At 54.2% G+C, this 26,099-nt stretch overlaps 11 protein-coding genes across 11 annotated transcripts; 6 read left to right on the top strand and 5 right to left on the bottom strand.

The window, feature by feature from the left end:
• The first annotated feature begins 105 nt into the window (after nt 1-105).
• On the top strand, nt 106-2,325 carry BO70DRAFT_425303 (putative prenylcysteine lyase). The gene is made up of 2 exons (XM_025547671.1): nt 106-468; nt 523-2,325. Exons 1-2 carry the CDS (start codon nt 321-323, stop codon nt 2,034-2,036), a joined length of 1,662 nt encoding a protein of 553 aa, XP_025404367.1. The 5' UTR covers nt 106-320; the 3' UTR covers nt 2,037-2,325.
• A 69-nt stretch (nt 2,326-2,394) lies between these two features.
• Nucleotides 2,395-4,498, bottom strand: BO70DRAFT_357765 (glycine hydroxymethyltransferase SHM2). The gene is made up of 4 exons (XM_025542116.1): nt 4,293-4,498; nt 4,183-4,233; nt 3,755-4,119; nt 2,395-3,694 (listed from the first exon to the last, which is right to left on the bottom strand). Exons 1-4 carry the CDS (start codon nt 4,326-4,328, stop codon nt 2,731-2,733), a joined length of 1,416 nt encoding a protein of 471 aa, XP_025404366.1. The 5' UTR covers nt 4,329-4,498; the 3' UTR covers nt 2,395-2,730.
• BO70DRAFT_15124 (uncharacterized protein) lies at nt 4,150-4,852 on the top strand. Its single transcript, XM_025538210.1, has one exon. It carries the CDS (start codon nt 4,337-4,339, stop codon nt 4,727-4,729), a length of 393 nt encoding a protein of 130 aa, XP_025404365.1. The 5' UTR covers nt 4,150-4,336; the 3' UTR covers nt 4,730-4,852.
• A 791-nt stretch (nt 4,853-5,643) lies between these two features.
• Nucleotides 5,644-6,813, bottom strand: BO70DRAFT_15139 (RNA polymerase II mediator complex middle subunit MED9). The gene has a single exon (XM_025538212.1). It carries the CDS (start codon nt 6,455-6,457, stop codon nt 5,846-5,848), a length of 612 nt encoding a protein of 203 aa, XP_025404364.1. The 5' UTR covers nt 6,458-6,813; the 3' UTR covers nt 5,644-5,845.
• A 181-nt stretch (nt 6,814-6,994) lies between these two features.
• Nucleotides 6,995-8,753, top strand: BO70DRAFT_384104 (2,3-bisphosphoglycerate-independent phosphoglycerate mutase; the record flags this gene model as incomplete). The annotated part of the gene is made up of 4 exons (XM_025545629.1): nt 6,995-7,025; nt 7,091-7,828; nt 7,896-8,478; nt 8,543-8,753. The coding sequence occupies 4 exons, from the start codon at nt 6,995-6,997 to the stop codon at nt 8,751-8,753; spliced, it is 1,563 nt and encodes a 520-aa protein (XP_025404363.1).
• A 138-nt stretch (nt 8,754-8,891) lies between these two features.
• BO70DRAFT_357762 (tubulin-binding prefolding complex subunit YKE2) lies at nt 8,892-10,031 on the bottom strand. Its single transcript, XM_025542115.1, has 4 exons — nt 9,901-10,031; nt 9,574-9,769; nt 9,449-9,509; nt 8,892-9,381 (listed from the first exon to the last, which is right to left on the bottom strand). The coding sequence occupies exons 1-4, from the start codon at nt 9,959-9,961 to the stop codon at nt 9,328-9,330; spliced, it is 372 nt and encodes a 123-aa protein (XP_025404362.1). The 5' UTR covers nt 9,962-10,031; the 3' UTR covers nt 8,892-9,327.
• Nucleotides 10,032-10,406: 375 nt separating this feature from the next.
• BO70DRAFT_281452 (AAA family ATPase VPS4) lies at nt 10,407-11,912 on the top strand (the record flags this gene model as incomplete). The annotated part of the gene is made up of 4 exons (XM_025539013.1): nt 10,407-10,731; nt 10,755-11,121; nt 11,184-11,634; nt 11,691-11,912. The coding sequence occupies 4 exons, from the start codon at nt 10,407-10,409 to the stop codon at nt 11,910-11,912; spliced, it is 1,365 nt and encodes a 454-aa protein (XP_025404361.1).
• A 768-nt stretch (nt 11,913-12,680) lies between these two features.
• On the bottom strand, nt 12,681-13,092 carry BO70DRAFT_15091 (uncharacterized protein). Its single transcript, XM_025538207.1, has one exon. It carries the CDS (start codon nt 12,997-12,999, stop codon nt 12,742-12,744), a length of 258 nt encoding a protein of 85 aa, XP_025404360.1. The 5' UTR covers nt 13,000-13,092; the 3' UTR covers nt 12,681-12,741.
• Nucleotides 13,093-13,406: 314 nt separating this feature from the next.
• BO70DRAFT_15100 (formin-binding protein HOF1) lies at nt 13,407-16,894 on the bottom strand. The gene is made up of 7 exons (XM_025538209.1): nt 16,720-16,894; nt 16,551-16,655; nt 16,202-16,488; nt 15,918-16,130; nt 15,754-15,852; nt 13,712-15,704; nt 13,407-13,641 (listed from the first exon to the last, which is right to left on the bottom strand). Exons 1-7 carry the CDS (start codon nt 16,760-16,762, stop codon nt 13,472-13,474), a joined length of 2,910 nt encoding a protein of 969 aa, XP_025404359.1. The 5' UTR covers nt 16,763-16,894; the 3' UTR covers nt 13,407-13,471.
• Nucleotides 16,895-18,234: 1,340 nt separating this feature from the next.
• BO70DRAFT_15077 (CCR4-NOT core subunit CDC39) lies at nt 18,235-25,629 on the top strand. The gene is made up of 3 exons (XM_025538204.1): nt 18,235-19,099; nt 19,170-19,494; nt 19,551-25,629. Exons 1-3 carry the CDS (start codon nt 18,377-18,379, stop codon nt 25,499-25,501), a joined length of 6,999 nt encoding a protein of 2,332 aa, XP_025404358.1. The 5' UTR covers nt 18,235-18,376; the 3' UTR covers nt 25,502-25,629.
• On the top strand, nt 25,630-26,005 carry BO70DRAFT_15078 (uncharacterized protein). Its single transcript, XM_025538205.1, has one exon. It carries the CDS (start codon nt 25,757-25,759, stop codon nt 25,943-25,945), a length of 189 nt encoding a protein of 62 aa, XP_025404357.1. The 5' UTR covers nt 25,630-25,756; the 3' UTR covers nt 25,946-26,005.
• The last annotated feature ends 94 nt before the right edge of the window (nt 26,006-26,099 follow it).

Raw genomic sequence — 26,099 nt, 5'->3', positions numbered from 1 at the left:
CTAGTCCGCATCCGGACTAGGGCTGTGCGTACCTGAGGTATCCATTGCGATGATCACCTCATCGCCTTCCTCTCCTCACCGGCCATCTTCTACAACACCCTGCTGGTCGCCATCAATTGCGTCTCCACATCTCATCGCCAGCTCAGTCGTCTCTGGAAGAGGCTGATTATCTCGGGTAAAGCACCGTTCAAGCTTCAAAGAATGAGTTGAGAAGCTGTTCGCTGAATCTCGGCACTGTCAATAGCAGCTTCAATAAGCACTACTACTAACTCGCTCAACCTGAATTGCTCTACAAAGTGACCGTTATATCGCTTCCACTTATGGATTCCTCTTCTAGATACAGATTCTTTCGGTTCTCCCTCTACGCTCATGTCCTATGCTATGTGATCACTCTATGCCTGATCCCTCTGGGCCATGCTGCATCTGCCTCCTCTGAGGTCACACCAGCCAAGAGGGTCGCCGTGATCGGTGAGACGTCCCCATACTGACGGACCCATTCCCTTAAGCTCACATCCGGGGTAGGAGCTGGAGCCGCAGGATCCACTACGGCATATTCCCTGCGCAAGTATGCAGACGCCTTGCAAATCCCCGTCAACATCACTGTCTTCGAACGCTCTTCCTATGTTGGTGGTCGCTCAACCACGGTCAATGTCCTCGACAACCCAGCCAACCCGGTCGAGCTGGGCGCATCAATCTTCGTCGATATCAATCAACACCTGGTCAATGCATCCAAGGAACTCGGACTGCATGTCACGAGTGCAAACTATTTGCGACCCCGCGAGACGGAAGACACCATTGGCGTCTGGGACGGAGAGCAGTTCGCATTCGTGATGAAGGACAGTTCCAGCTGGTGGAACATCGCCAAACTGATCTGGAAGTATGGCCTGGCACCGATCAGAACCTATCGCCTAATGAAGTTCACGGTCAACAAGTTCCTCGACCTCTACGACGAGCCCATCTTCCCCTTCGAGTCCCTCACCCTAGCCACGGAAGCAGCAGGTCTGCTCAACACCACCGCCGTCTCCGGAGCATTCTTCCTCCAGAAGAATTCAATCTCCTCCGAGTTCTCCCGCGAAGTCATCCAAGCAAGCACTCGCGTCAACTACGGTCAGAACCTGCCTCTGATCCACGGTCTCGAGACCATGGTCTGCATGGCAACCGACGGTGCCATGTCCGTCGAAGGAGGAAACTGGCTGATCTTCGACGGAATGCTCAATCTATCCCACGCCGACGTCCGTCTAAACCACACCGTGACATCCATCGACTGGGCCCCCAACGGCCCATCAACCCTCACCTTCCAGACAAACACAAACAACCCATCCCCAGAGCAGCTTGACTTCGACGAAGTCGTCATCGCCGGCCCGTGGCAATTCGCCGACATCACCATCACCCCCCCACCCAAGAAAACCCCCGACGAGATCCCCTTCGTCAAACTCCACGTAACCCTCTTCTCCTCCCCCCACCGCATCTCCCCCAAATACTTCGGCCTGACCGACCCGGACGCCCACACCCCCGAAACCATCCTCACCACCCTTCCCCCCGGAACCGACCTCGGAAAGAGCGAAGCCGGCGTCGGCCCCGCCGGCTTCTGGAGCATCAGCACCCTGCGGACAGTCCCTGCCCCGGACCCAGCAGAGGGCAAGCACTACGTCTACAAGATCTTCTCCCCCGAACGACCAACCGCCAAGTTCATGAAATCCATCCTCGGCCTGGAGACCTCCGCGAGCGACTCCACTACCTCCATAGGCGACCTCCCCAAGCGAGACGTCAGCTGGTTCCACGAGAAGATCTGGCGTCCCTACCCTTTCGTCTACCCCCGCGTCACATTCGAGGACCCCCTTCTCGCCCCCCATATCTGGTATACGGGTGGCATTGAGAGTTTCATCTCGACAATGGAAACGAGCGCCTTGATGGGGCGAAACGTCGCGGCGTTGATGTCGCGCGAGTGGCAGGCCCAGAAGGAGAATGAGAATGAGGAGAAGGCCAGGGAGGGCTCGTCGTCTTCTGCGGATGATGAGATGAGGGTTGAGTTGTAGGTTTGCAAGTCGTAGGTAAATCAGTCTGTGGGTGGGTGGATCATCCCTTGCTTACTTGCTCTTTATCTTGATCTGTCTGTGTATTCCTCTTTCGTAATTGTCTTTCATTCTTTCTCCTTCCTTGTCATCCATCCTCCACTGGTGTCGGAGGGATGCGTTATCACTAAGTTATAGGGTTAAATTGCTCTGGGCGGCTAGGATAACCAACATAAGGTGATTGAGGCATGGCGGGTATGGGCTGTACCTATCTTTATCTTTCATATATTAATTAACAGACTGGACTGTGCCACGACTGTATTTAAAGGAATCTACCGTAAACTAGATCGGTATCCTACGGAGGAAAAAGCCATTTATGGAATCATTATCTTTGTATGTATTTAGTTCAGTGTACCTATGTATGATAGGTTGACAGATAGAACCCAACCAGGCGTGCAAGCCTCGCTGCAGCCACGAACTTTTCCTGCCCTGTTGAAGAAGTGTTGAAGAAAGCCATCCCAGTGCTATTGTTCATTCACATGCTCATGCATATCCATATCCCATGACCCGCGTAGTTGAAAAAGCAGACCTGTATAAACCCCTTAGAACGCACAGCCGACAATCCTTTTGGACGCAATGATGTTGAACTCGGAAACAAAACAATTAAAATCAAAAGTAACGTTATGGTATCATAGAGAAGTCACCCCAACGTCGTCGCTTAGACGGGGAGGGGGAAGGTGCTGGCCCACTCAGCGATCTCCTTGCGGAGGCTGATGATCTCGGGGACGGACTCGGAGGCGACCTTGGCCTTGAAGTCCTTGAGCTTGTTGGCCTCCTTGGGCAGCTCACCCTGGACCTTCTTGCAGAGGTCGATGGACTGGTCGATGTAGCGGGCAATGCGCTTGAAGTCCTCCTCACCCATACCACGGGTGGTCATGGCGGGGGCACCGATACGGATACCGCAGGGGGTCAGGGCAGACTTGTCACCGGGGATGGAGTTCTTGTTACAAGCAATGTTGATCTGCTCCAGAACAGCCTCGACACGAGCACCGTCCAGAGCCTTAGCGCGGAGGTCAACCAGGACCATGTGGCTGTCAGTGCCGTCGGAGACGAGCTTGTGGCCGAGGACCTTGAACTCGTTCTCCAGAGCCTTGGCGTTCTTGATGACCTGCTCCTGGTACTGCTTGAATTCGGGGGAAGCAGCCTGCTTGAGGGCAACAGCAAGGGCAGTGATGGTGTGGTTGTGGGGGCCACCCTGGTGACCGGGGAAGACGGAGAAGTTGATGGGGCCCTCGAGGTCATAGAGGACGTCCTTGCCGGTCTTGGCGTCAGTGCTGCGGACACCCTTGCGGAAGAAGATCATGGCACCACGGGGACCACGGAGAGACTTGTGGGTGGTGGTGGTGACAACATCGGCGTACTCGAAGGGGGAGGGGATGACACCAGCGGCAATCAGACCGGAGATGTGAGCCATGTCAACAACGAGGTAAGCGCCGACCTTGTCAGCGATCTTGCGCATACGCTGGTAGTCGATCAGGCGGCAGTAGGCGGAGGTACCGGCGACCAGGATCTTGGGGCGGTACATCTCAGCGTTGGCCTCGAGGGTATCGTAGTCAATGATACCGGTCTCCAGGTTGACACGGTAGGGGAAGGTCTCGAAGTAGGTAGAGACAGCGGAGATCCTGCGCAGATGGGTGTTAGTGATCGAGGCCACCGTTTCGCAACCAAAGCTGACAACTTACTTTCTGGCGGGGGTCTGGTAACCGTGGCTCAGATGGCCACCGTGGGGGAGGTCAAGACCCATGAGGCGGTCGTGGGGACGCATGAGGGCCTGGTAGACCTGCAGGTTGGCAGGGCTGCCAGAGAGGCACTGAACGTTGACACCCCACTTGTCGGAGTCCAGGCTGAAGGCCTTGAGGGCACGAGCCTGGCAGGTGAGCTCAATGGCATCGATGTGCTGGTTGCCACCGTAGTAGCGAGCACCGGGGTAACCCTCGGAGTACTTGTTGCTCATGGGAGAACCCAGAGCGTTGAAGACAGCGTGGGAGGTGAAGTTCTCCGAGGCGATCAGGACGATGGATTCACGCTGACGTTGGATCTCCTTCTCCTGTAGTGGCAAGGACAGTTAGGAGCGTTCCCGATGAGTCGGGGCAGGCATTGTCGAACGTACCATGATCTGGGCGATCTCGGGATCGCTCTCGATGAGAGTCTTCTCCATTTGCTGCACGGATGAGTCAGTGACCAGAACATCCCCAGAATTGGGAGCAGTGGAGGACTTACGTCCCGGTGGGCCGGGGAGAGAGCGTAGGTGGCCATTGTGAAGGATGGGGTGGTGGGGGGAAAGGGAGAAAGAGATGAAGTTGGAGGATGGAGAGGGAGGAGGAGAGAAGAAGAAGAGAAGAGAAGAGAGGAGGGAGAGGAAGTTAAAGGGACGGGGAGGGAAGGGAAGGCGGCGAGGAAAAGCTCAGGAATGGTGGGGGAGGGAAAAGATTGCCTCAGGATCGAAAAAAAAGAGGGCCCCGCAGAAAGCGAAAGTCCCGGCGAGTTTTGCGGTGCGAGTCACGGGGCGGTGGCCGCATCGGGGCCCGTGGACGACATCGGAGCTGCTCTCTGGCCCGCCGGCTCGGGGAAAGTCTGTCCTCGTCACGCCTCGTGTGTCGTCCTTATTACTAACGCCACCCGCTAGCTCTCGGCCTCCAATCCTGCGGCAGTATTAGTGCCAGCAATTACTCCGTCGAGATAACTGGGAGCGAAAGAAAAAAGTCAATTCCCGACAGAGTATGGCGTCCTGGCGTCCCAGTCTGTCGCCGAGGGGCGATCCATGGGTACAGCCCACTCCTTGTTGAAGCTCCATTATTATTACGGTATAGTTGTCACCGGGGGGCGTCTCCCAGCAACTCCTCGCGCCGACTGGGTTGCAGGACCTCCTCTTCCAGCGAATTGAATGATCACCACTGCACCGTCAAGTAGCATTAGTGGTCCTCTTCGGTATGCGTGGTCTCACGGGAGAAAAAGCAACCCTTGCAGTTACGTATGTGTATGTACAGAAGGTGATAGCCTGATCTGTCCAGACAGGAAGAACATGGTACAAATAGCATGAGTCATACATAGTAGCATTGGCCTCTACGGAGTAAATATCTAGATGATCGTCTTCAATCTTGACCTCCCGCGCCAGTTGATCAGCCCCAATATAATCACTGAATGAAGTGTAGCCTCCCAAGATACCCACATCCGGCAATGGGGACCGTGGTGGCCCAGGAGGGGTAGAGGTCCAGAGCTGCCTGCGAGCAACTTCCATCGGACAAACAACGCTCGGAGAGAATCCCTCTCGATGGCAGAGGGGTTCCCAATCTGCCCGCGAATCCAGTCCCCGTCCAGTTCCTCCTTGAAGCTTCGCGTGAAGTGTTTGAAAAGCTAAGATCCGTGGCATTTATTCCATGACCAGGTGGGAGACAGCATGAGCCCCGACCGGGCCATCTTTGTAAAAGCACCAACAAAATCCTCGGTAGGGCCATCAACCGCGGGCTTCCCGGCGACACATATGGACCTTTCATGATCCTGCTGCATCCCGAGTAAAGATGCCGTTGAGCAAGCCCTCGGACTTCCTCGACTACGACTCAGGTTGAAATCTTGTCATTCCCAGTATTAACCCAGCGAGAGTCTCCACAGTATATTCCGCCCCGCGATCAAAGCATGCTGTGCTCCTTTGGGGGTTTGAACGACAGAAGTGTGCTATCTTCAAGTTGTTTCCGTCGGCTTAACCGATCCCATCATGGAGGAATTAACCTCACAGATCCTGAGAACAACGTCTCCATCATCTGATGCTCGCGCCCTCAAGGTCCTCGAGCCTTGGGCTTCCCAGCCCTCTGGCCAAAGTCGGCAATGACCGATTTGAGCCTTGCAATCCGGTCCTCGAGGTTTCCGATTTCTTCTTCCTGCTCGGCGACAGAGCGGTCCACATCAGGCAAGTTTTCCACCACTGCATGCGCCTTTTGGATCCGGATCTTGATCGAGCTGACCTCGGTGGGGAGGTTCTTGATGTCGAGCGGCGCAGGGATGTTCGAGCCCAAGGCGGCGATCTCAGCTGCAGCCGAAACAGGGCCTGGGCCGGCGGAGGGAATGGTGAGGAGGACACCACCATGGGTACTGTGATTCTCAGACTGCTGCTGCTGCTGTTGTTGTTGCGATTGAGATTGACCCGGCGCGGCAGGGGCGGTCGCCCCGTTGGGATCTTCACCCGGTCTCACGTCATTCCCATTGTTTGACGGCGAGAGGAGGCGGAGAAGGAGACCATGCAGCGGCGGGATGATATCGAATGTCTGGGGAGAAGGGAAGGGGACCGCCTGGGGGGTGGTGGGCGCGTCCTTGATCATGGGAGTCTCAGGCACGGCGGATGGTTTCGGCAGAGGAGTGCCCATGGCGGCAGTGGGAGACCGGGAGGCCATTGCGGGAAGAGCAACTTAAGATTTGACGATTCCACTCCGGGGTTAGGAACAGGATGGGGACGTCTTGTTCCGAGAAGCCGGGGGGAGAAGCACAGGAGAGTAGGGAAGAGTCGGGAGAAAGGCGGAAGGCGGGAAGGCGGGAAGAGAAGCGCAGGCGAAGTGACGTCGGGCGGAGGAACACGAAAACCGTCCCAAAGCGTCACCGGGAAAAAAGAGCCCCTCCCCCTCCTCGTCCTCCCCGATCGAGCCACACGCCTTGTCACCTCTGTTTTCACCGGCCAACTCTTTTCTGCTTCTCCTCTTCTTCCTCCTCCTCCTCCTCCTCTCCCCTCCCCATCTTCTTCCTATTCGTAATCATCCCCCCATCCTTGGTGAGTTCTACTTATCTATTCCCCTTCGTCCATGCATCCCGTCTTCCTGAGAGCATATATATATACAGCTAGCTGGCTATCCTGGCCCCCCCCCCTCCACCAGTCCCGCAATTGACTCTCCCACTCCCTGCTAACCGACCTTTCCGCCATCTAGTATCTCGCAACCATGGCCAAGGTTGACCAGAAAGCCGTTCTGAGTAAGCTAGACCCTTCATCGCGAAACGCCATGGACCAATGCACTGATTCATCCCTCTGCCTCTAGTCGTCATCGATGGTTGGGGTGTCGCGGGCCCTAACTCCCGCCCCGACGGCGATGCCATCGCTGCCGCCGAGACCCCCTACATGTCTGGCTTCGCTGACCCCGAGTCCAAGACCGCTCAGGGCTACACCGAGCTCGATGCCTCCTCCCTCGCGGTCGGTCTGCCCGAGGGTCTCATGGGCAACAGTGAGGTCGGTCACCTGAACATCGGTGCCGGCCGTGTCGTCTGGCAGGACAGTGTCCGCATCGACCAGACCCTCAAGAAGGGTGAGCTGAACAAGGTCAACAGCATCGCCGCTTCCTTCAAGCGTGCCAAGGAGGGCAATGGCCGTCTGCACCTGCTGGGTCTGGTCTCGGACGGTGGTGTCCACTCCAACATCACCCATCTGGTTGGCCTGCTGAAGGTCGCCAAGGAGATGGAGATCCCCCAGGTCTTCATCCACTTCTTCGGTGATGGTCGTGACACTGAGCCCAAGAGCGCCACCACGTACATGCAGCAGCTACTTGACCACACCAAGGAAATCGGTATCGGCGAGATCGCTACCGTGGTCGGTCGTTACTGGGCCATGGACCGCGACAAGCGCTGGGACCGGGTTGAGGTCGCCATGAACGGTATCGTCAAGGGCGAGGGCGAGGAGAGCTCTGACCCTCTCGCAACTATCAAGGAGCGCTACGAGAAGAAGGAGACCGATGAGTTTTTGAAGCCCATCATTGTTGGCGGCAAGGACCGCCGGGTGCAGGGTATGGCTGTCTCTCCTGTTTCGCGTTCAAGGAAGTCAACCGCTCGACTACTGACAAGATACTATAGACAACGACACCCTCTTCTTCTTCAACTACCGTTCCGACCGTGTCCGTGAGATCACCCAGCTGCTGGGCGACTACGACCGCTCCCCCAAGGCCGACTTCCCCTACCCCAAGGATATCCACATCACTACCATGACCCAGTACAAGACCGACTACACTTTCCCCGTCGCTTTCCCCCCTCAGCACATGGGTAACGTGCTGGCTGAGTGGCTTGGCAAGAAGGACGTGAAGCAGTGCCACGTTGCCGAGACCGAGAAGTACGCCCACGTCACTTTCTTCTTCAACGGTGGTGTGGAGAAACAGTTCCCCGGTGAAGTGCGCGACATGATCCCGTCGCCCCGGGTTGCCACCTACGACTTGGAGCCTAAGATGAGCGCCGCCAGCGTCGGTGACAAGACGGCCGAGCGCATTGGCGAGGGCACCTTCGAGTTCATCATGAACAACTTCGCTCCCCCCGACATGGTTGGCCACACCGGTGTCTACGAGGCTGCCATCCAGGGTGTTACTGCCACGGACAAGGCTATTGGTGCCATCTACGAGGCCTGCAAGAAGCACGGCTACGTCCTGTTCATCACTGCCGATCACGGGTAAGTGTCAATCCCTGCTCATCACCTACCTGCGTGTGGAAAGCACTAACATGGTCTCTTGTAGTAACGCCGAGGAGATGCTTACTGAGGAGGGTAACCCCAAGACCTCCCACACCACCAACAAGGTTCCTTTCGTGATGGCCAACGCCCCCGAGGGCTGGAGCCTCAAGAAGGAGGCGGGTGTTCTCGGAGACGTCGCCCCCACCCTTCTCGCTGCCATGGGCATCGAGCAGCCCGAGGAGATGTCCGGAAGCAGTCTTTTGGTCAAGGCATAGATTTAGCGTATAGAGAATATGTCATGTGTTGTGTGGATACGGTTCCGTTTATGAAGAAATGAATGATTATGGAGTCTACCCTGGGATGCAGTTTTGTTGCGACATAGAACAAGATTTTGATTTATTTCCATTCAGTTGCTCTGATCTCCTGTACAAACGTAGATTCACTGTGTCGTGAAGCTTCTTTGGGACGCATCCATTCTCGTCCTGTTGAGATAGGGAAATCACACTGCAGAGGCCACCATGATAGGCGGCCCAATTGGCTACATGACCTCAGTATGACCATATGAATAATTCGTAACAGCCACTAACAAGGGTATCTAAAAATCCCACAATCCTGCTGTGCAGGCCCAAAAGCCTCATGAATAGCCCCTCCATCTTAAGGTGCCACTCTTCCCATGTGGCCTCTTGCATGATTGCCTGGGGACGTCCATTGTCACTTGCGTACCCATCTGGTACTGGCTTCTTTCGACCCCGCTAGCACCGAGCCAGTCGACATTTCCATCCTAATCTGGAGATATAAGGCACCGACATCTATCAACGGTACGAATCGGAGTAAAGCGTCCGTCTAATCTCAAGCAGAAGCAGCCGCCGCTTGTTGCTGGACCTGGGTCTGGAACTGAACAATCTGCATGAAACCGTTAGAACAGACAGTTGACATGGTATGCGCGCTGGTGTGTTGGAGTTGAACTCACCTGAGCCCGCTTCTCGTCCGACTTGTTCTGGTTCTCCTCAATCTGTCCTTCGATTCGCTTGCTACAGAAGAGGTTAGCTCTTACTATACTCCAAGACCCAATTGAGGGTAGGCAGAGGGTCGTACATCTCCTTCTCAATGAACTCGAGACGTCCTTTCACGGCCATGATGGCTTCCTTCTTGTCCTGCTTCAACAGGACCGGCCCGATCTGCTTGAAGATGTTGGCATCGTCATCCAACGAGTCGAATTCCTTCTGAACACCCAGGTTTTCTTGTTCTTGCGACTCGAGCTTCTGGCGCGCTTCAACGAGGCCGTCGAGTTCTGAGAGATCATATGTCAGCAATTATGTACTTGCATCCATAGTACGTATAAGGTCCCGGAGCTGCTAAATGACGATCGATACCAGTGCAGCTCTTCCCAGAATCACGCTCAACGCAGAGAAAACCACATACCAGTCTGCAATGCCTGGAACTCCTCCGTCATAGCCTGCATCTGCTTCTGTGCGTCCGCCATGATGCCGTGGGGTCAAGAAGGAAATATCGATGGTGGTAGAGGAGGAGGAGGGAGCAGTGATGGTCGTCGGGGAAATGGGGGGATCGGAGGGGCAAAATGGAGCGGAGCGGCAGAAAACCAAAGACGGTAAACAAGGGCCGCCGCCCGCCTTTCGTGGCCGTTCGTCCTTCGTCTCCATTCCTCCATTCCTCCATCCCCCCCCGTCATTCTCTCGCCCAGAACCGACCTCAGAGTGCCCTCGGAACGACGCTGTCCGGCAGGAATTGGTCCTGCAACCTTGTATTGCCGCTGTTGAGCCCTGTCCGTGCGCAATCGACCCCCATCCCTCGTCCCCGAGAACGACCCAGGCAACCCGTCGTCATTCCCCCGCCTTTACCCTCATCCTTCCCTTCCTGCCCTGTTTCCGGCGTAGTCGTGACGGGCCCCGAATTAAACCACCTTCAACATGAGCAATACCGATTTCCTGGGGAGGGCGATTGACACGGTCAAGAAGGCCATCGAGAATGACAATGAGGGCGAGTACGAGAAGGCTTATCAGCTGTACTACTCCTCGCTGGAGTTGTTCATGCTGGCCCTGAAATGGGAGAAGAACCCCAAGTCCAAGGAGATGATCCGCGCAAAGACCGGCGAGTACATGGATCGCGCGGAGAAACTCAAGAACCACCTGGCCTCGCAGGATAATCGGAAAAAGCCGAGTGCTGTCGGTGCTAACGGCAAGGTGGCGCAGGGAAGTGGGAAGGGAGGGTACGTACCCATGCTATTTGACTTGGGTGTCCCTTGCCTTGACCATGAGCTGGCACATTATGTACTGATGCTTTGCGTTATAGGAAAGAGGATGAGGATGCTGAGGATGCCGACTCCAAGAAGCTACGAAACGCCCTTGCTGGCGCTATCTTGTCGGACAAGCCCAACGTGCAGTGGGAGGATGTCGCGGGTCTGGAGAGCGCAAAGGAGGCATTGAAGGAAGCAGTGATTCTACCCATCAAGTTCCCACACCTGTTTACCGGGAAACGACAACCTTGGAAGGGAATCCTGCTATATGGGCCCCCAGGTACCGGAAAGTCGTATCTCGCCAAGGCCGTTGCGACGGAAGCGAACAGCACATTCTTCAGTGTCAGCAGCAGTGACTTGGTCTCGAAGTGGATGGGTGAGAGTGAAAGGTACGGTCAATCTGGAGCCTCCTGCGCTCATAGTAGGGCTGAGAGCTAATGCGCCTTTACAGACTTGTCAAACAGCTCTTCAACATGGCGCGAGAGAACAAACCCGCAATTATCTTCATTGACGAAGTCGATGCCCTCTGCGGTCCTCGTGGAGAGGGCGAATCGGAGGCCTCGCGTCGTATCAAGACGGAATTGCTTGTTCAAATGGACGGTGTTGGCAAGGACTCGAAGGGCGTTCTGATCCTGGGCGCAACGAATATTCCCTGGCAGCTGGATGCAGCTATTCGTCGTCGATTCCAGCGGAGAGTTCATATCAGTCTCCCCGATATCAACGCGCGGATGAAGATGTTCATGCTGGCCGTCGGGTCAACACCGTGTGAACTGACGCAGGCCGACTACCGGTCCCTGGCCGAGATGAGCGAGGGCTACTCCGGTAGTGATATCAGCATTGCTGTTCAGGATGCACTGATGCAACCGATCCGAAAGATCCAAACAGCGACCCACTACAAGAAGGTAATTCCCCGGCCCGTCTCTCTGCGTTTTGACTCCAATTTCTGACTGGAAACCAGGTAATCCTGGACGGCGCCGAAAAGCTCACCCCCTGCTCGCCGGGCGACCAGGGCGCAATGGAGATGTCATGGACGACCGTGGAAGCAGAGCAGCTTTTAGAACCCCCTCTCATACTGAAAGACTTCATCAAGGCTGTCCGCAACTCACGGCCAACCGTCAGCCAGGAGGATCTCTCCCGAAACTCGGAATGGACCCAGGAGTTCGGCCTCGAGGGCGCCTAAACATTTTCCCACGGACTTCCCTTCCCCCACTTACTACTTATACACTATGCTACGAACCCGATAGAGTCAAGCTGCATCATTCCATCTTTTGTCCTTGTATGGGTTGGTTTGGTCTCCAGCATTTGATCTGTCGTTGAATTGGATGAACGAAAGGAACGAACGAACAACACGTGCTACTACTTCTATACATACGCGCCAGCTACCTATATCTGCCATTGCTCCCTTCTTCTTTTCTTCTTCTTCTTCTTCTTCTAGCCTCCAGCCAGCCTGCCAGCTAATTAAACCTCGCCTTTCTCATCTACCCCATTTCTGCTCACTTCTCTTTCTTTCATCCTTTCCCCCTTGATCCCTCTCACCCGTGTAAGGAAGATTTATCATCGTGCGGCAAGGCGAGGCGTTACAGCTCTTCGGTTGTTACCCTGTTACTTCATTACCTGGTGTGAATCTGCATTGAATTTAAATTTCTTCTTCACTTCTCCTATCTGTTTTGAAAGTAAGACTTGTTGGGATGGCAATGGGGGTGGTGGCGAGGGCGAGGGCGAAGAGTGGGAGAGCTATCTATCTATATACTAGCATTATCAGGCTTTGATTCTACACCCGTAATAGTACTTACCACTCACTACCTTGGAGAAGCCACCGCCGCTGCTCTTATATGATTACGGAGCTCTGGATAATTCATCAAAGGCTATTTTGTATTTAATTTGTATTTCTATTTGGTATCGATGCCTTGGAAATAAGTACTTCTAGTTTAAAAAGGTTCACAGCGGACGGAGTTGAGATTGAATTTCTGCTAGGTATAAAATAAACTATTCCAACCAAACCCGGAATATTACGGGAAAGAGCGACACAACTCACCACGTAGAATGGATAGATATACCCCACTACAAATATAGTACTTAACTTGAAAACCACACCGGCGAATAGATAGGTAGTAGTATGTAATAGTACTGGTAGAATCCCTGCAAAAAGCGACAAAACCAGGAAAGAAAGATTTTATCATAGTATTCAAATTTACCAAGGCAAAGTAAAGAATCTGTATCTCCAAATCAAGAAAGTCAGAAAGAAAGAAAGGAAGAAATAAAGACATCAATTGTTAGATCAGACAGGCACCGGTATCGCAAAACGTCTTGCAAAACGACCGAATACAGAAGCAATAGTGGGTAAGGAAGTGGGTAAGTAAGTGGGTCACTAGGTAGGTAAGTAGACGACCCTACCAGAAGACAGTTTTCACAAAAAAGGGCGGGCAGGGGCAGGGGCAAAGGCTAAAGCAAAGAATGTGCGTCGAAGGGGGAATAAGGGGGAAGGAAGGGGAAATTGAAGCAAAAAGCAAGCCCAGAGAATTAAGAAAGGGGGTTGAGTTGGGTTGGGTGACAGAGAAGAAAGAAATGAACACAATTTGGTATCAAGATCATGAACACGTGATTAGGTAGGACATTCTCGCGTCATAGGTGGGTGTGTTGGTTGTTCATGAGGTGAGCATTGGGCATTCGGCATTGGATCGTGGGGAAGTGGAATGATCGTAGATACTTGTAGATTGTAATAGTAGGAGCTGTTGTTGTTTAGATGATTTGGAGATAGTTGCTCGGCACCAGACCGGGTCGGCTCCGCGAAGTGGTGATCTCGGCTTCCCACCAGCCGTCGTCCTGGAGTCGGATCACGGAGAGGACGTCGCCTTTAGTGAATCCGAGTTCTTCGGGGATAGCTGCACCGTAGCTGTACATAGCTCGTGCTGTAAGGGGTAGGTTGGTTAGCTACGTCTCGGGGTTCAAGGGAGGTGGATAGTTTTATATATAGCTCACCGAAATGGAGGATGGGTCGACCATCGCGACTAAATTGTCTGCCGGGGTCGGCAACGGCCACGGTTCTGCTCCTGGATCTGCTCCTCACGCTGGCCGAATCGTCGTAGTAGGACATTGGTCTGCCGCTGCCACGTCGAGAGCCGTAGCTGTCACGACTGCCAGAGTACATGTCAGGTTGGCCCGACAGCTGAAGCTCCATCCCGCCAGCGCTCGAAGGCCGAGCCTGTTGCCTGAATTGGGGCTGCGGCGAGACAGCTCGAGGCATGGAGGCCTGGGGCTGTCTAAACTGCGGCGGCTGTGGGGACACGGCTCGCGGCGCCATGGTGGGGGATTGTCTGTATTGAGGCTGGGGAGAGACGGCCCGCGGCATAGTGTTGGCAGATCCTCGCCTGGAGGCCGTATCCATGGGGCGCTGAGGAGGAGTCGAGACAGTTGGAGACTGGCTGTACCGGTTGTTCATGCTGTTTGACTGGTACGTGCTTGGACTGGGGCTCGCCGCTCTGCTATACTGGCCCATGCGCGTGTCCACCCGAGGGCTGACGTGGGGACTTGCACTGCGTCCTGGGGCAGGCGATCGAGCTCGAGGAATTTCCTGGGACTGTGCGCTGGTCCGGCTTGACATGGACGGGGGCTTACTCGAACCGCGCATCCTGCTCTGGGTCTGACCGGTGTACCTTTGCGTGGTTTTCTGCATCTGGGCCGACGTGAAGGCGGGCTGCGGCGCATCGAGGCGTTTCAGCGATGTATCGTTATAAGCTGGAGGTGGTGTGGCCACAGAGCCGGGGGTAGGCACCGAGGGCACCGGTGTAGCAATGCCATGGTATCTGTCGGCAGACACTCGGGTGGCTGACTGCTTCCCGGCCCCCTTCAGGTCCGCTAAAGCGCGCGCGATGGGATCCAGTTCTCCTTCCTGGGCCACCTGGGCCTGGGAACCCTTCTTGCTATCCTTGTCTGGGGACTCCACGTCGAACACGTTGTTTCCGACATTGAGTTGGAAGTTTGCCCGAGGATCCACAGGCTCAGGGCTTCCTGACAACCGACCAGCTGGAGGGGCAGACACTGGCTGCTGGGGCTGGATGGCCTTTGTTGGGCTACTTTGCTTTGAAGGTGAATCCCAGGTGCTGCGAGACGGGGTTTGAGATGGGCCTGAGTTGCGGTCTTTGTCATGGCGACTCTTGCGACGGAAAGGACTATTGCTGAAGAATGCGCTCCTCTTCTTCTGAACTTGCTTATCTCCGCCAATACCTGGAAGGGCCACACCGTTTGTCGGCTTGGTGGGAGACTGTCTGGCACTTACTGGCTCTTGACTGGACATCGAAGTTGGGTTGGAAACCTCACTCTGAGAATCACGGCTTGATGGTCGATAGGCGCTGTTTGTTCCCGAGCTACGCTCCGAAGGAGGACCCGTTCTGCAAAACATCGTCATTCCATCTGTCGGGTATGCGTTATGAGGTATCTTTGTAATCTCGCCATGTTGATTGGGGTCATAATTTGGTGGAAGCTGGCCACCACGGCGGAGATCCAAGGGGGCGGGATGTTGCATAGGTTGCTGCATCGGCTGTGACATGGGCTGCTGCATAGGAGCCTGCATCACCGGCATTTGCACGGTCTGATAGACTGGCTGCTGTGGAGGCTGTTGCATCGGTGGCTGAGGTGGCTTTTGCGGAGTGACTGTCGCTTCCCTGCTGGAAGGGTTCGAATGCTCATTGACCTTGGCCACAATCTCGGCATCCGGGTCGCTAATCGGCTCATGAGATGAAGGCTGTGGGGATGAAGTGCGGTATGCTGGGTTTATGGTGCGCTGAAATTGGGCTACTGAATACCCATCCTCTTCGGATACTTCCGAGCTCGTATCATTGATATCTCCTCGACAAAAATTGATGAATCGGGGTGGATCAGGGATGTCTTGACCGGTTCCCTTCTCTTTGATGAAAAAGATAATGTCCTTTTCAACCTCGCAGTCCTCCAGTGACAGACGGACCTTCTCACAGGACTAACAATAGATCAGTTATGATTCAGTACTTGTATGGCATTGGACATACCGCATCGTCGCTCACGCAAACAGTCGATGCAATATTTGCGTACGTCCACAGGCTGCTTTTCGTAAAGTCGAGTCTTTCCTCCTCGAGGTCTTGGAATTTCTGGGGCAAATCATCAGTATCTTTGTATCCACGGAAGGGCACGGGATATCGTTACTCAAACATACATCGCAAGCTGACTTCCACTCCTTGTTCCAACGTCCGGTAGTCTCCTCCAGAACCTTGATCGCTGCTTCGTATTCACTGCTGCTAGATGCAAGCTGTATCTGTGTTTTTTCCAACTTCGCCTTGTTCTTCCGCTCTTCGTGGCCCATGACCATATGTCCTTGTGCAAGATAGCCCTTGATTCTTAAGCAGTCTTGTTCATATCGATCCCGGGTCTGCAATTCATTTAGCATACTCCGTCTCACCCCCCCCCCCCCCCCCCCCCCACGAGACCGACACCACATACCTTGTTCACCGTCTGGGTCTGTTGAATCTTCGTTTTCAGTAAACGCTCAATCCCGTTCTGTATGATCTTCCTCCGCTCCTTTGAGCCACCCGCAAAGGCTACCAATGGTTCCTCCAGCTCCCTCTTCATCTGACCAGCAATTGCTGCATGGGCCTTCGCAATGGCTTCGGTTTCCCCGCGGACGGTATCGAATGATGTGCGAAGAGAACCTATCTCGGTGGACCCCAAGGGCTTGCGACACAATGCCAAAAGCTTCCGCGCGTACTCGTCTTCGATGGCGCCTCGAACTGTCAAAGATGGTAAGCCCCAAGCCCATCTGGAGGACTGCGTCGAGGGTCGGAGGACATACTGCTGTAGAAGGTCTTCAACTCATCGCAAGACACCTTGGAAGTATGCATTCGATCCAACATCGGCCCAACACCCGCATCCTCCTTCCCCCAAAAATTATTGGCAACTATGGAGACGGAGGCGTTAGCTTGACACGAGGCGTAGCGATCCACGGGCACGAGGGACTATACACGACATGGCCACGGTTGGCCCATCTGCAACCGTTCCTGGCATTGTGGCGGATTATAGTCCGGTACGAGTGTCGAGCGTCGACCAGCGTGTGCTCATGAGATTATTCGTATCAAGGGATAAGGCCCAGGACAAAGAAAAGGCAGAGGCAACGGTAGATGAGGCGCCGTGCAATCAGTCAATCAATCCAGGAACGCAGGAAACGCCACGGCAGCTGGGTTGGCGATGGAACGAGGACGAGACGGAGACCACGAAGTCCGTGGAGAACAAAGTGAAGGACTAGAATCCACGGAAGGAATGGACAGAGCAGTCAGTCGGTACGATTGAGCTGGCTCTGGGTGGAGTTGGCCACAAGCTTGGCTGTGGAATGGAAGCTGGCGGCCGGGCTGCCATGTTTACGCGGGCGTGTCTCACGGGGCAACCGGCGGTCTGGCTTATCACGAGGCCGAGTCAGCCACTCTCTACAATTATACTCCGTACATTCTCAATGACGGAGGTGTATGTCCTGTCCTGTTCACGTTCCACCTCGCTTGGTGTCATGATGGACTGACAGCTGGCCCATCCCCGTTCTGCTCTTCTGCTTTGTGGGGTTGTTGTTCCTTCTGCTCGTGATGACTAGATAGAGCGGAGTACTTATCCTGTGGTTCCTTGGTGCAAGCTGTGGATCGAGTCGAATACGACAGCTACACAGTATATCATGCACTCATTGCTTTACTCTCCGTCTGTACTGTGTCGTGGAACGGCGCTATTGCTTTCGCACGGTATCTCTCTTCTCTTGTCATGCCAGTTGACTGTATTATGTAGGACCAGAATATTAAGTAAGTCCTCCGTACCATGTACTAGTTGCCTACCTAGTCCTGCGACATTCTGCATAGGTACTGGGTACCTCCGTAGTACTCCATCCGATACTACTGACTATAACTGAGCCGGGATGTACTTCCTACTACTCCGTACCATCAGAGCCCGTGCTCCCCTCACGCCGCACCTGCACCTGGATCGCTCTGCCGGGAAATGCCGCCCGATGACTCTGGTGTTACGTAAGCCATCGCACTGGCCCGCCGCCAGGCCTCACGTGCCGGGGTCCCCCCTCCCCAGCTGCACTTGTTGAATGCAGGACCATCCATGGCAGCTCGATTCCGGAGATCTCCTACAGTTCGTGCCTCTCGATCTAGTCCTTGTCTCCAATTCCACCCTTCTTCTGTTCAGTCACTGCCCTGAATTTGCTCCCTATCTTATCCCCCTCCCTCCCCCTTCCCTTTCCCCTCGCCCTGGGTCATCCTTTCTGTCCTCCTGTGTGTTCGGGCCCCCACGAGACCAGACCCGGCTCGCTGCCAAGTTAGCCTCACTTGGGCTCTTCAAGCCAAAGAGGCGGTAGCCTAAGGCCGGCTAGTGTGGACTCCTCAGGCATCGCAACCCGCCGTCCACTCATCCTCGCTTTCTCTGCCCGTCATTCACCACCCATCGGAACTTCCCATCCTGTGCCACGAAGCAACATCCTTTTCCAACCCCCAACGGTCTCTGCTCGCCGCTACCAGAATCCGTCGATCTGTTGCACGTCACAATTGTTCCCATCATTATCGACTCTATCTGATCGTCTATTTGGTTACGAATAATAAAAATTTGTCGCTCGCCTTCAGATCAAATGATCGCGTCTCCTAGATGACCTTCCCTCCCCCTCCTCCTTCCTCCCAATCGTCGATTGCTTCTGGCACCGATAAGTCCTCTTCGACCAGACCGGCAAGGTCACAGCAATCTCCCTGGGGTCCGTCCGTGTCCCAGTCCAGTGTTCGGCGTGGGTTGACTCCACTTGCGACCAACAACCTCACCTCCCTCTCCTCAGCTTCCCGAGGGCCACCACAGTCCAGCAGCCCTGGCCCAGGTGGTGCGACCTCCTCCCCTCTCACTTCCTCCTTCTCCGCCGTTCTGAGCTCCGCCAGGGGCCTCCCAGTTGGCCGCAACGTGCCCTCGCCGGCCTCCACCCCCTCTCCGTTCGCCTCCTTCCAATCTGGCTCGCAACAGAACCAGCAACCCGGGCAGTCTCTCTCCTCGCCCAAATTTAGAGCTCACACCCCGTCGTCAGGGTCACATCTGGCTTCCGCAGCGGGTTCTGTCGCGGGTGGAGGAGGCTCCGGGGGAGGCGGAGGTGGGACGGGATCTTCCAGAGGCGCCACCTTCTCTCCGTTGTTGTCCGGTACAACTGTGAATTCACCTACGGGATTTCCTTCTGACAAGCCGGGCTCCGCAGCTTCAGGTGCTGCAGCTCACGCCAGCCAGTCTTCATTAACGAAGATATCCATCGCCCAGGTCTTCCTTCTCCTGGATTCCATTACGGAGAAAGAGGGTAGAGAAAAGTGGGAGACCAAAGCCGCTCAGATTCACAAGGTAAGACTGCCTCAGTTAACGGACAAAGCGCCACCAGTGCCGCACGACCGGCGATCTAACTCTCTTCTAGCTTGTTGCGTCCAACGGAATGGAAGTCTTCTCTAAATACTTTCGACGCTTGCTCACGGGCAATGCCCCGCAGATCTTCCCTGGAGTCAACAAGTCTGTGGAAAATGCCGGCAACTACCCGCTCCTGGTTCAGGAGATGCAGAAAATATCCCAGGATATAGAACAGGCCCAGAAGATCGCAGAAACAGTGGACACCTCTGAAGGTGACATCTTCCGTGATTTTGATCTCTCTACGTTCTTGGACCATTTCAAGCTTGATCCTCTGGTGAAAGTTGCCCTGGCCTTGGCCTTCAAGACCGCAAACAAGTCAGACTTGCGCGCTAAAGGTGAGTCGCCCCCCCAGGTTCCCAAAAGCGCCCGCTAACAATTCTTGTCCACCCAGCTGATGCCATCATTTCTAATTCCATAACCCCGTTTCTGCAAAGCCTTGCGACCCCATCGGATGTCACTAAGGATTACAAGAATTCTTTCATTGGCATGACCATCGAGCGCTTCATATTGTACCCCCCTAGGAATTTCACCGACGATGTGAAAGGGAAATTGGTTTATGCAGCAAACTTGCGCTATTCGAAATTGGGAGTGGACATGCCATTTGAAATTGCCTCTGCCCTGCAAATGTTCAACTTTATCAACCCGAGATACACTCTTGTTCGCCAACTCCACTCACGAGGTCCGAAAGCAACGTCCAGCCCGGATGCCGTCACTGAAACAATCAATGCGACCGGCTCTGAATGCTGGAGTGAGGAGCATATTGCGAGTGCGCTGCTCTTCCTTGTCCTCTCGCAGTATTGGCGCGAATTCTCACTGGAGACTTTCCTCGGGGCTGTTCAGGCGCACTATGGCGAAAAGAGAATCAGTTGGCCCATTATCTTCCGCAACTTTGACCGCGAAGGCTTGAGGCTCGACGCTCGGCAATTCGTCAAGTTGTACACGGTTCTACTGGCTGCGGCCACAGATGACCCAAGCCTGGACGTGCAAAAGCTTTGGGGTGGAGATTGGGAGCATCGCGATACGCAGATGTCCTTCCTGGCAGCTTTTGTCTCTTCCAGAACAGATGTATCTCAGGTTCCTAATCTTCGCGCTACCTTCCCTACCGACTTTTTCGCCGACGGTCCTGAGCTCGTTCGCTTGCAGGGCGACCGCGCAGCGAAGTCGCCTCTCCGCTCTTTGGACGCCATCAGAGCTATATTCGATCTAGCATTGTTTTCTCAAGCGGCCTGGGCTGCTGCGGAGAGTCAGTCGCTGATCAAAGCTGTTGTTCAGTATGACCTGCCTGTTTTCCTCTGTTCAGCTCTATCTCTCCCTCAGCCATGGACCAGTGTCCAGCAGAACTTCGTTCTCCGGACCTTGATAGTCTTCATACTCAAGCAGGAGGAAGGCTACCACCTGGCGCTTCATGGAGCGTGGCATCAGGATCGTCAGTGGGTAGCAGAGCAGCTTTTCACGACTTTCACTCAGGATCCGACATCAACTGCTGGAATTTATGAACACGCTGTTGAGTTCAACTGGCTGGAGTATCTCCTTGGGTATACCAATGGCCTTGCTATGGATCTTGCCTGTTATGCACACCGTAAGGGTCCGTTTGACTTGGGGCAATGGGTTCGCAATGCCGCCCAGAAAGGCCCCATGGATATGGGAAGCCTTCTGTCGAAGTTTTTAAGGATTAAGGCGGAAGATGAGCTTCATGTGCAGAGAAAAGAACAGCCTGCACCTCAGATGGTTAGTCTCTCGGTCAAGACGGTCTATTCACTACTGTCGGTGCTCGAGGAATACGTCGGTGACCGCGAGAATCTTACCCCCGTGCAACGCATATGCATTCAGACCTACCCGCGACTCATTAACTACGGGGAAGGCTTCGACGATATCATAGATGCTAATGGCGAAAACGGCAATGCGTTACCCGAGACCGTGGACAAGCAAATGCAAGAGCTTTTCGGCAAGATGTACCACGAGGAACTATCGTTGAGGGAAATCCTCGAATTGATGAGAAGGTACAAGTCATCCCGCGAACCTGGTGAACAGGACCTGTTCGCTTGCATGGTCCACGGCCTCATCGATGAATACCATTGTTATCACGAGTATCCCCTAGAGGCTTTGACCAAAACAGCTGTCATGTTTGGTGGTATCATCAACTTCCGCCTTGTTGATGGCATCACCCTAAAGGTTGGCCTGGGTATGATCTTGGAGGCTGTGCGGGATCATGAAATGCATGATCCCATGTACAAGTTCGGTGTCGAAGCAATTGAGCAGTTGATCAATCGCCTCCCAGAATGGGCTGGCTTCTGTCATTTGCTCCTGCAGATTCCGACATTGCAAGGCACCACGATCTACCAGAAGGCCGAGGACGTCCTACGCGAGCAAGGAAGCCAAGTGAGAGACGAAGCTGGAAGAGTCGAGGCTATCTCCGCCCCAGCTCTGAATGGTACCGTTGATGAAATTGCACCTACCGATGGATCGACTCGTAAATTCATTTCCGTCCATGTCGACTCACCATTCCGACCAGATGTCTATATCGACCCCGACGAAGAAGTCCAGGACAAAATCCTATTCGTGTTGAACAACGTTTCGGAGCAGAACATCGACGAAAAGCTACGTGATCTACTTGATGTTCTCCGAGACCAACACCATCAGTGGTTTGCTTCTTATCTGGTGGAGGAGCGTGCGAAGCTGCAGCCAAACTTCCAGCAGCTATATCTCGATCTTCTCGACCGCATTAACGACAAGTTGTTATGGAGCGAGGTCCTGAGGGAAACTTATGCTAGCGTATCCAAACTCATCAACTCCGAGGCGACGATCAATTCTTCCACTGACCGTGGCCACTTAAAGAACCTCGGTGCATGGCTTGGCTCATTGACCATCGCAAAGGACAAGCCAATCAAACATAAGAACGTTTATTTCAAGGGACTTCTCTTGGAGGGCTTTGACAGCCAGCGCTTGACTATCGTGATTCCCTTCACTTGCAAAGTACTTGTTCAAGCTACGAAGTCTACTGTCTTCAATCCTCCCAACCCATGGCTGATGGATATCCTTGCGTTGTTGATGGAACTCTACCACTTCGCTGAGTTGAAGTTGAACCTGAAGTTCGAGATAGAAGTCCTGTGCAAAGACCTTGACCTCGATCACAAGAATATCGAGCCTTCCGTCATTATCCGAGACCGTTCTGCTCATATCGAGGATGCGCTGTCTACGGCCAACATTCCCGACGGTCTCGAAGCATTTGAGGATATGGCTCTCACCAGTATCAACCAAGGCATCCGTCACGAACGGCTATCCCCGGCTGCTATCATGTCGACACTCCCAAGCCTGGACAAGATCCTTGTGCTCCCGTCGTCCGCGAGCAGCATGGTCGACCCCAACGTTCTTCGGCAAATAGTACACAGCGCCGTCGAACGGGCTATTGCCGAGATCATTACACCGGTTGTGGAACGGTCTGTCACGATTGCTTCCATCTCCACCGTTCAATTAGTTTCGAAAGATTACGCGATGGAGCCCGACGAGGAAAGAGTGCGACATGCGGCTGGTACAATGGTCAGGCAACTTGCTGGTAGCTTGGCGCTTGTGACCTGCAAAGAGCCCCTCAAAGTAAGCATGACCAACTATATCCGGATGATACAGCAAGAGTACTCCGATCAGCCGATGCCTGAGGGTTTGATCCTGATGTGTGTCAACGATAATCTCGATGCCGCTTGCGGTATCGTCGAAAAGGCTGCGGAAGAAAAGTCTCTTCCGGAGATCGAGAAAGTCATTGAACCGCAACTAGAGGCTCGCCGGCGTCATCGGGCGGCCCGGCCTAATGAGCCATTCATCGATCCGTCTATGAACCGTTGGGGCCTTTTCATTCCCGAGCCGTATCGCCAAGCTGCAGGGGGTCTCAACAAAGAGCAATTGGCCATCTATGAGGAATTTGCTCGTCAGTCTCGAGGCCCGGCGGCTGCTCACGTTCAAAACGTCTCCACCGATTCCGGTCGACAGCTTCCAGACGTCCTCCAGGAACCGTATTCGCCTATCCCTAACCTCTCTACACCGGCTGAGCAGCCCGCCGTCCCTCACAGGACACCGCAAGCGCAGCAAGACACTCGGTTACAGCAGACTGGACTTGTGGGCGCACAAACTCAGCTCAACGGATTTCTCGAGGCCCAGAGCCCGCGGGATAAGGTAGAAACTATCATATCCGAGTTGCAGCAGGCGGCTCGAAGCGCCCCGGAAGAACGTGTGCGTGACCTTGGCAGAGAAAGCTCTGTTTTGCAGGAGTACAACCAAGCACTGCGCACTATTCTTGCCTCTCCAAACGGCGAAGAACTCGCAAGACTGACTTGCTTGAGGATATGCACGACTCTGTACTCCCAGGCCCCGAGCACGTTGGAGATTGAAGTGTTGGTACATCTGCTCGCCAAATTGTGTGACATGTCGACCCTGGTTGCTCGCTACACCTGGGCCGTACTGTCTGAAGTTGATGACGAACACATGTTTAACGTGCCCGTTACGGTCGCACTCATCGATGCTGGCCTACTAGATATCCGGCGCGTGGATATGATCTTGACCCGGCTTATCCTTCAGAAGAACACTGCCGCTTTGGAGGTTCTTTCCAGCCTGATGGACCGCGTTCTTTTCAGCGAAGAACCTTCCGCACTGAGGTCAGACTTCTCAGGCAGCCTTGAGGCCATGAGCCAATGGCTTGCCGAAGACTCGGATGTTTCCGTCGCCAATGACATTATCCGCAAACTACGTGAATCTGGGATTCCCGAGGTCGTCAACCCACTTCTCACTGACAAGGCCCGGTCTAAGCGGGACCAAATGGAGTATATCTTCAGTGAATGGATTGGAATTTACAAGGCCCCCGGTGCTATTGACCGCACCTACTACTCCTTCCTGAAAGACCTACACCAGCGACAGGTCATGGACAACCAGGAAGACTCGGCCCTCTTCTTCCGTCTCAGCATTGATATCTCAGTTGCTATGTTCGACCACGAGTCGCAGAACCCTAGTGGCAGTTTGGACGAGGCGTTCCTCTATATTGACGCCCTCGCCAAGCTGGTGGTTTTGCTAGTCAAATTCCAAGGCGAATCCACAGGAGCTGCAAAGACAAGCAAGGCCGCCTTCTTCAACTCTATCCTGTCTTTGCTTGTGCTCGTCCTAAACCATCATCACGTCATGAGGGGCGAGGCCTTCAACCAGCGCGTCTTCTTCAGACTATTCTCCACCATTCTCTGCGAATACTCCATGAATGAGCTCCAGAATAGCGACCAACATCAGGACATGATGTTCGCCTTCGCAAACAAGTTCTTGTCTCTTCAGCCTAAGTACTGCCCGGGCTTTGTTTACGGATGGCTCTCCTTGGTCTCTCACAGATTCTTCATGTCCGGCATGCTGAATATGCCGGAGCGAGCGGGCTGGGGACCATACTGCGAGATCATGCAGGCTCTGCTTTCGTACATCGGCGAGCAGCTCAAGCCGGTCAACATCAGTTACGTTGCCAAGGATCTGTACAAGGGTGTGCTCCGTATCTTGCTGATCTTACACCATGACTTCCCTGAGTTTGTGGCAGAGAACCACTTTCAGTTCTGCAATGTCATCCCCGCTCATTGCGCCCAGCTTCGCAATCTTGTTCTGAGCGCCTATCCGTCATCCTTCCACAAGCTTCCGGATCCGTTCCGGGAGGGTCTCAAGGTCGAACGTCTCGAAGAGATGCGCGAAGCCCCAAGAATCGCCGGCGATACCACTGGCCCGTTGAATGAAGCCAACATCAAGAGTGTCGTTGACGATGCACTTCAAAGCAACAATGCGTCGGAGGCATTCGTTGAGCAAATCTGCGAAGCAGTGTACAACCCTGTCACCAAGGACACTGGTCTTTTCTACACAGCGATCAATGTCAATGTGGTGCTATTGAACGCGCTTGTACTCTATGTTGGACAAAACGCCGTCTCCGTGAACGCGTCCAAGGGCAACATTCGCGCGGCCTTTGATAACTCCCCTCACTCGGCCCTCTTGGAGAAGCTCGCAAAGGCTCTACAGCCGGAGGCGCGCTACTACCTGCTGAGTGCGATGGCAAACCAGCTCAGATACCCGAACAGCCACACGTACTTCTTCAGCTTCGCCATCCTCCGTCTCTTCGGCGCCGATCACACCGAGCAGGATGAGTCCGATATCCGCCAGCAAATCATCCGAGTGCTTCTCGAACGGCTCATTGTGCACCGCCCCCACCCCTGGGGACTCATCATCACCCTGCAGGAGCTGCTGCAGAACCGGAGCTACACCTTCTTCCGTCTCCCGTTCATTCAGGCTGCGCCTGAGGTAAGTTTGCTCGCCTCCCCGGCTCTCTCCAGCGGTCGCTAACATGGCTGCTCCAGATCGGCCGTCTGTTCGATGCTCTCCTGCAGCACATCCAGCAGCAAAGCCCGCGGGCGATGCCCTGAGCACTCGCCGGGATATACTCTCTACTACCTTCTCCAACTATATTAATACGAAGTATTTGATCATGTCTCAATGCCTTGCATTCTGTTGAGATGACTGCCTGCCATGGTGTCTGGTCGATGCCGCTCATGACATGCAGCGCCAAAATCCGGGTCTTCACTGGGGTGTATGATTTGAATGGTTTCCTTTTCCGTTGGCATGTTGCACCGTTCTTCGTCGTTCTTCATTGTTTCGGTTGGGTTTCTGGGAGGGGTATGCATGCATATTAGGACGTGTCAGCATGGTCCATCGCTACATGGTGCTTATATCTTGTTCCTTTTTGCTTGTTTCTTACGCTTCATGTTGGTGTTTTCTTCTCTCTTCTAACTACCTCTATGGTGGTCTGTAACGATAAGCCGAGCCATAAAAACACGAGTCCACGAGAAATGTGCTGCAGTTCGTAAATCGTAAATAACCCATGTGTATAGGAAGGATATTGGTGTTGGTGTTGTATATTTTGTCCAGGGTCGGAGTCGGCGGG

This window comes from Aspergillus heteromorphus (genome assembly GCF_003184545.1).
Source record: "Aspergillus heteromorphus CBS 117.55 chromosome Unknown BO70scaffold_1, whole genome shotgun sequence".
Lineage (NCBI taxonomy): Eukaryota > Fungi > Ascomycota > Eurotiomycetes > Eurotiales > Aspergillaceae > Aspergillus > Aspergillus heteromorphus.
This window is presented reverse-complemented; position numbering and strand designations above follow the sequence as displayed.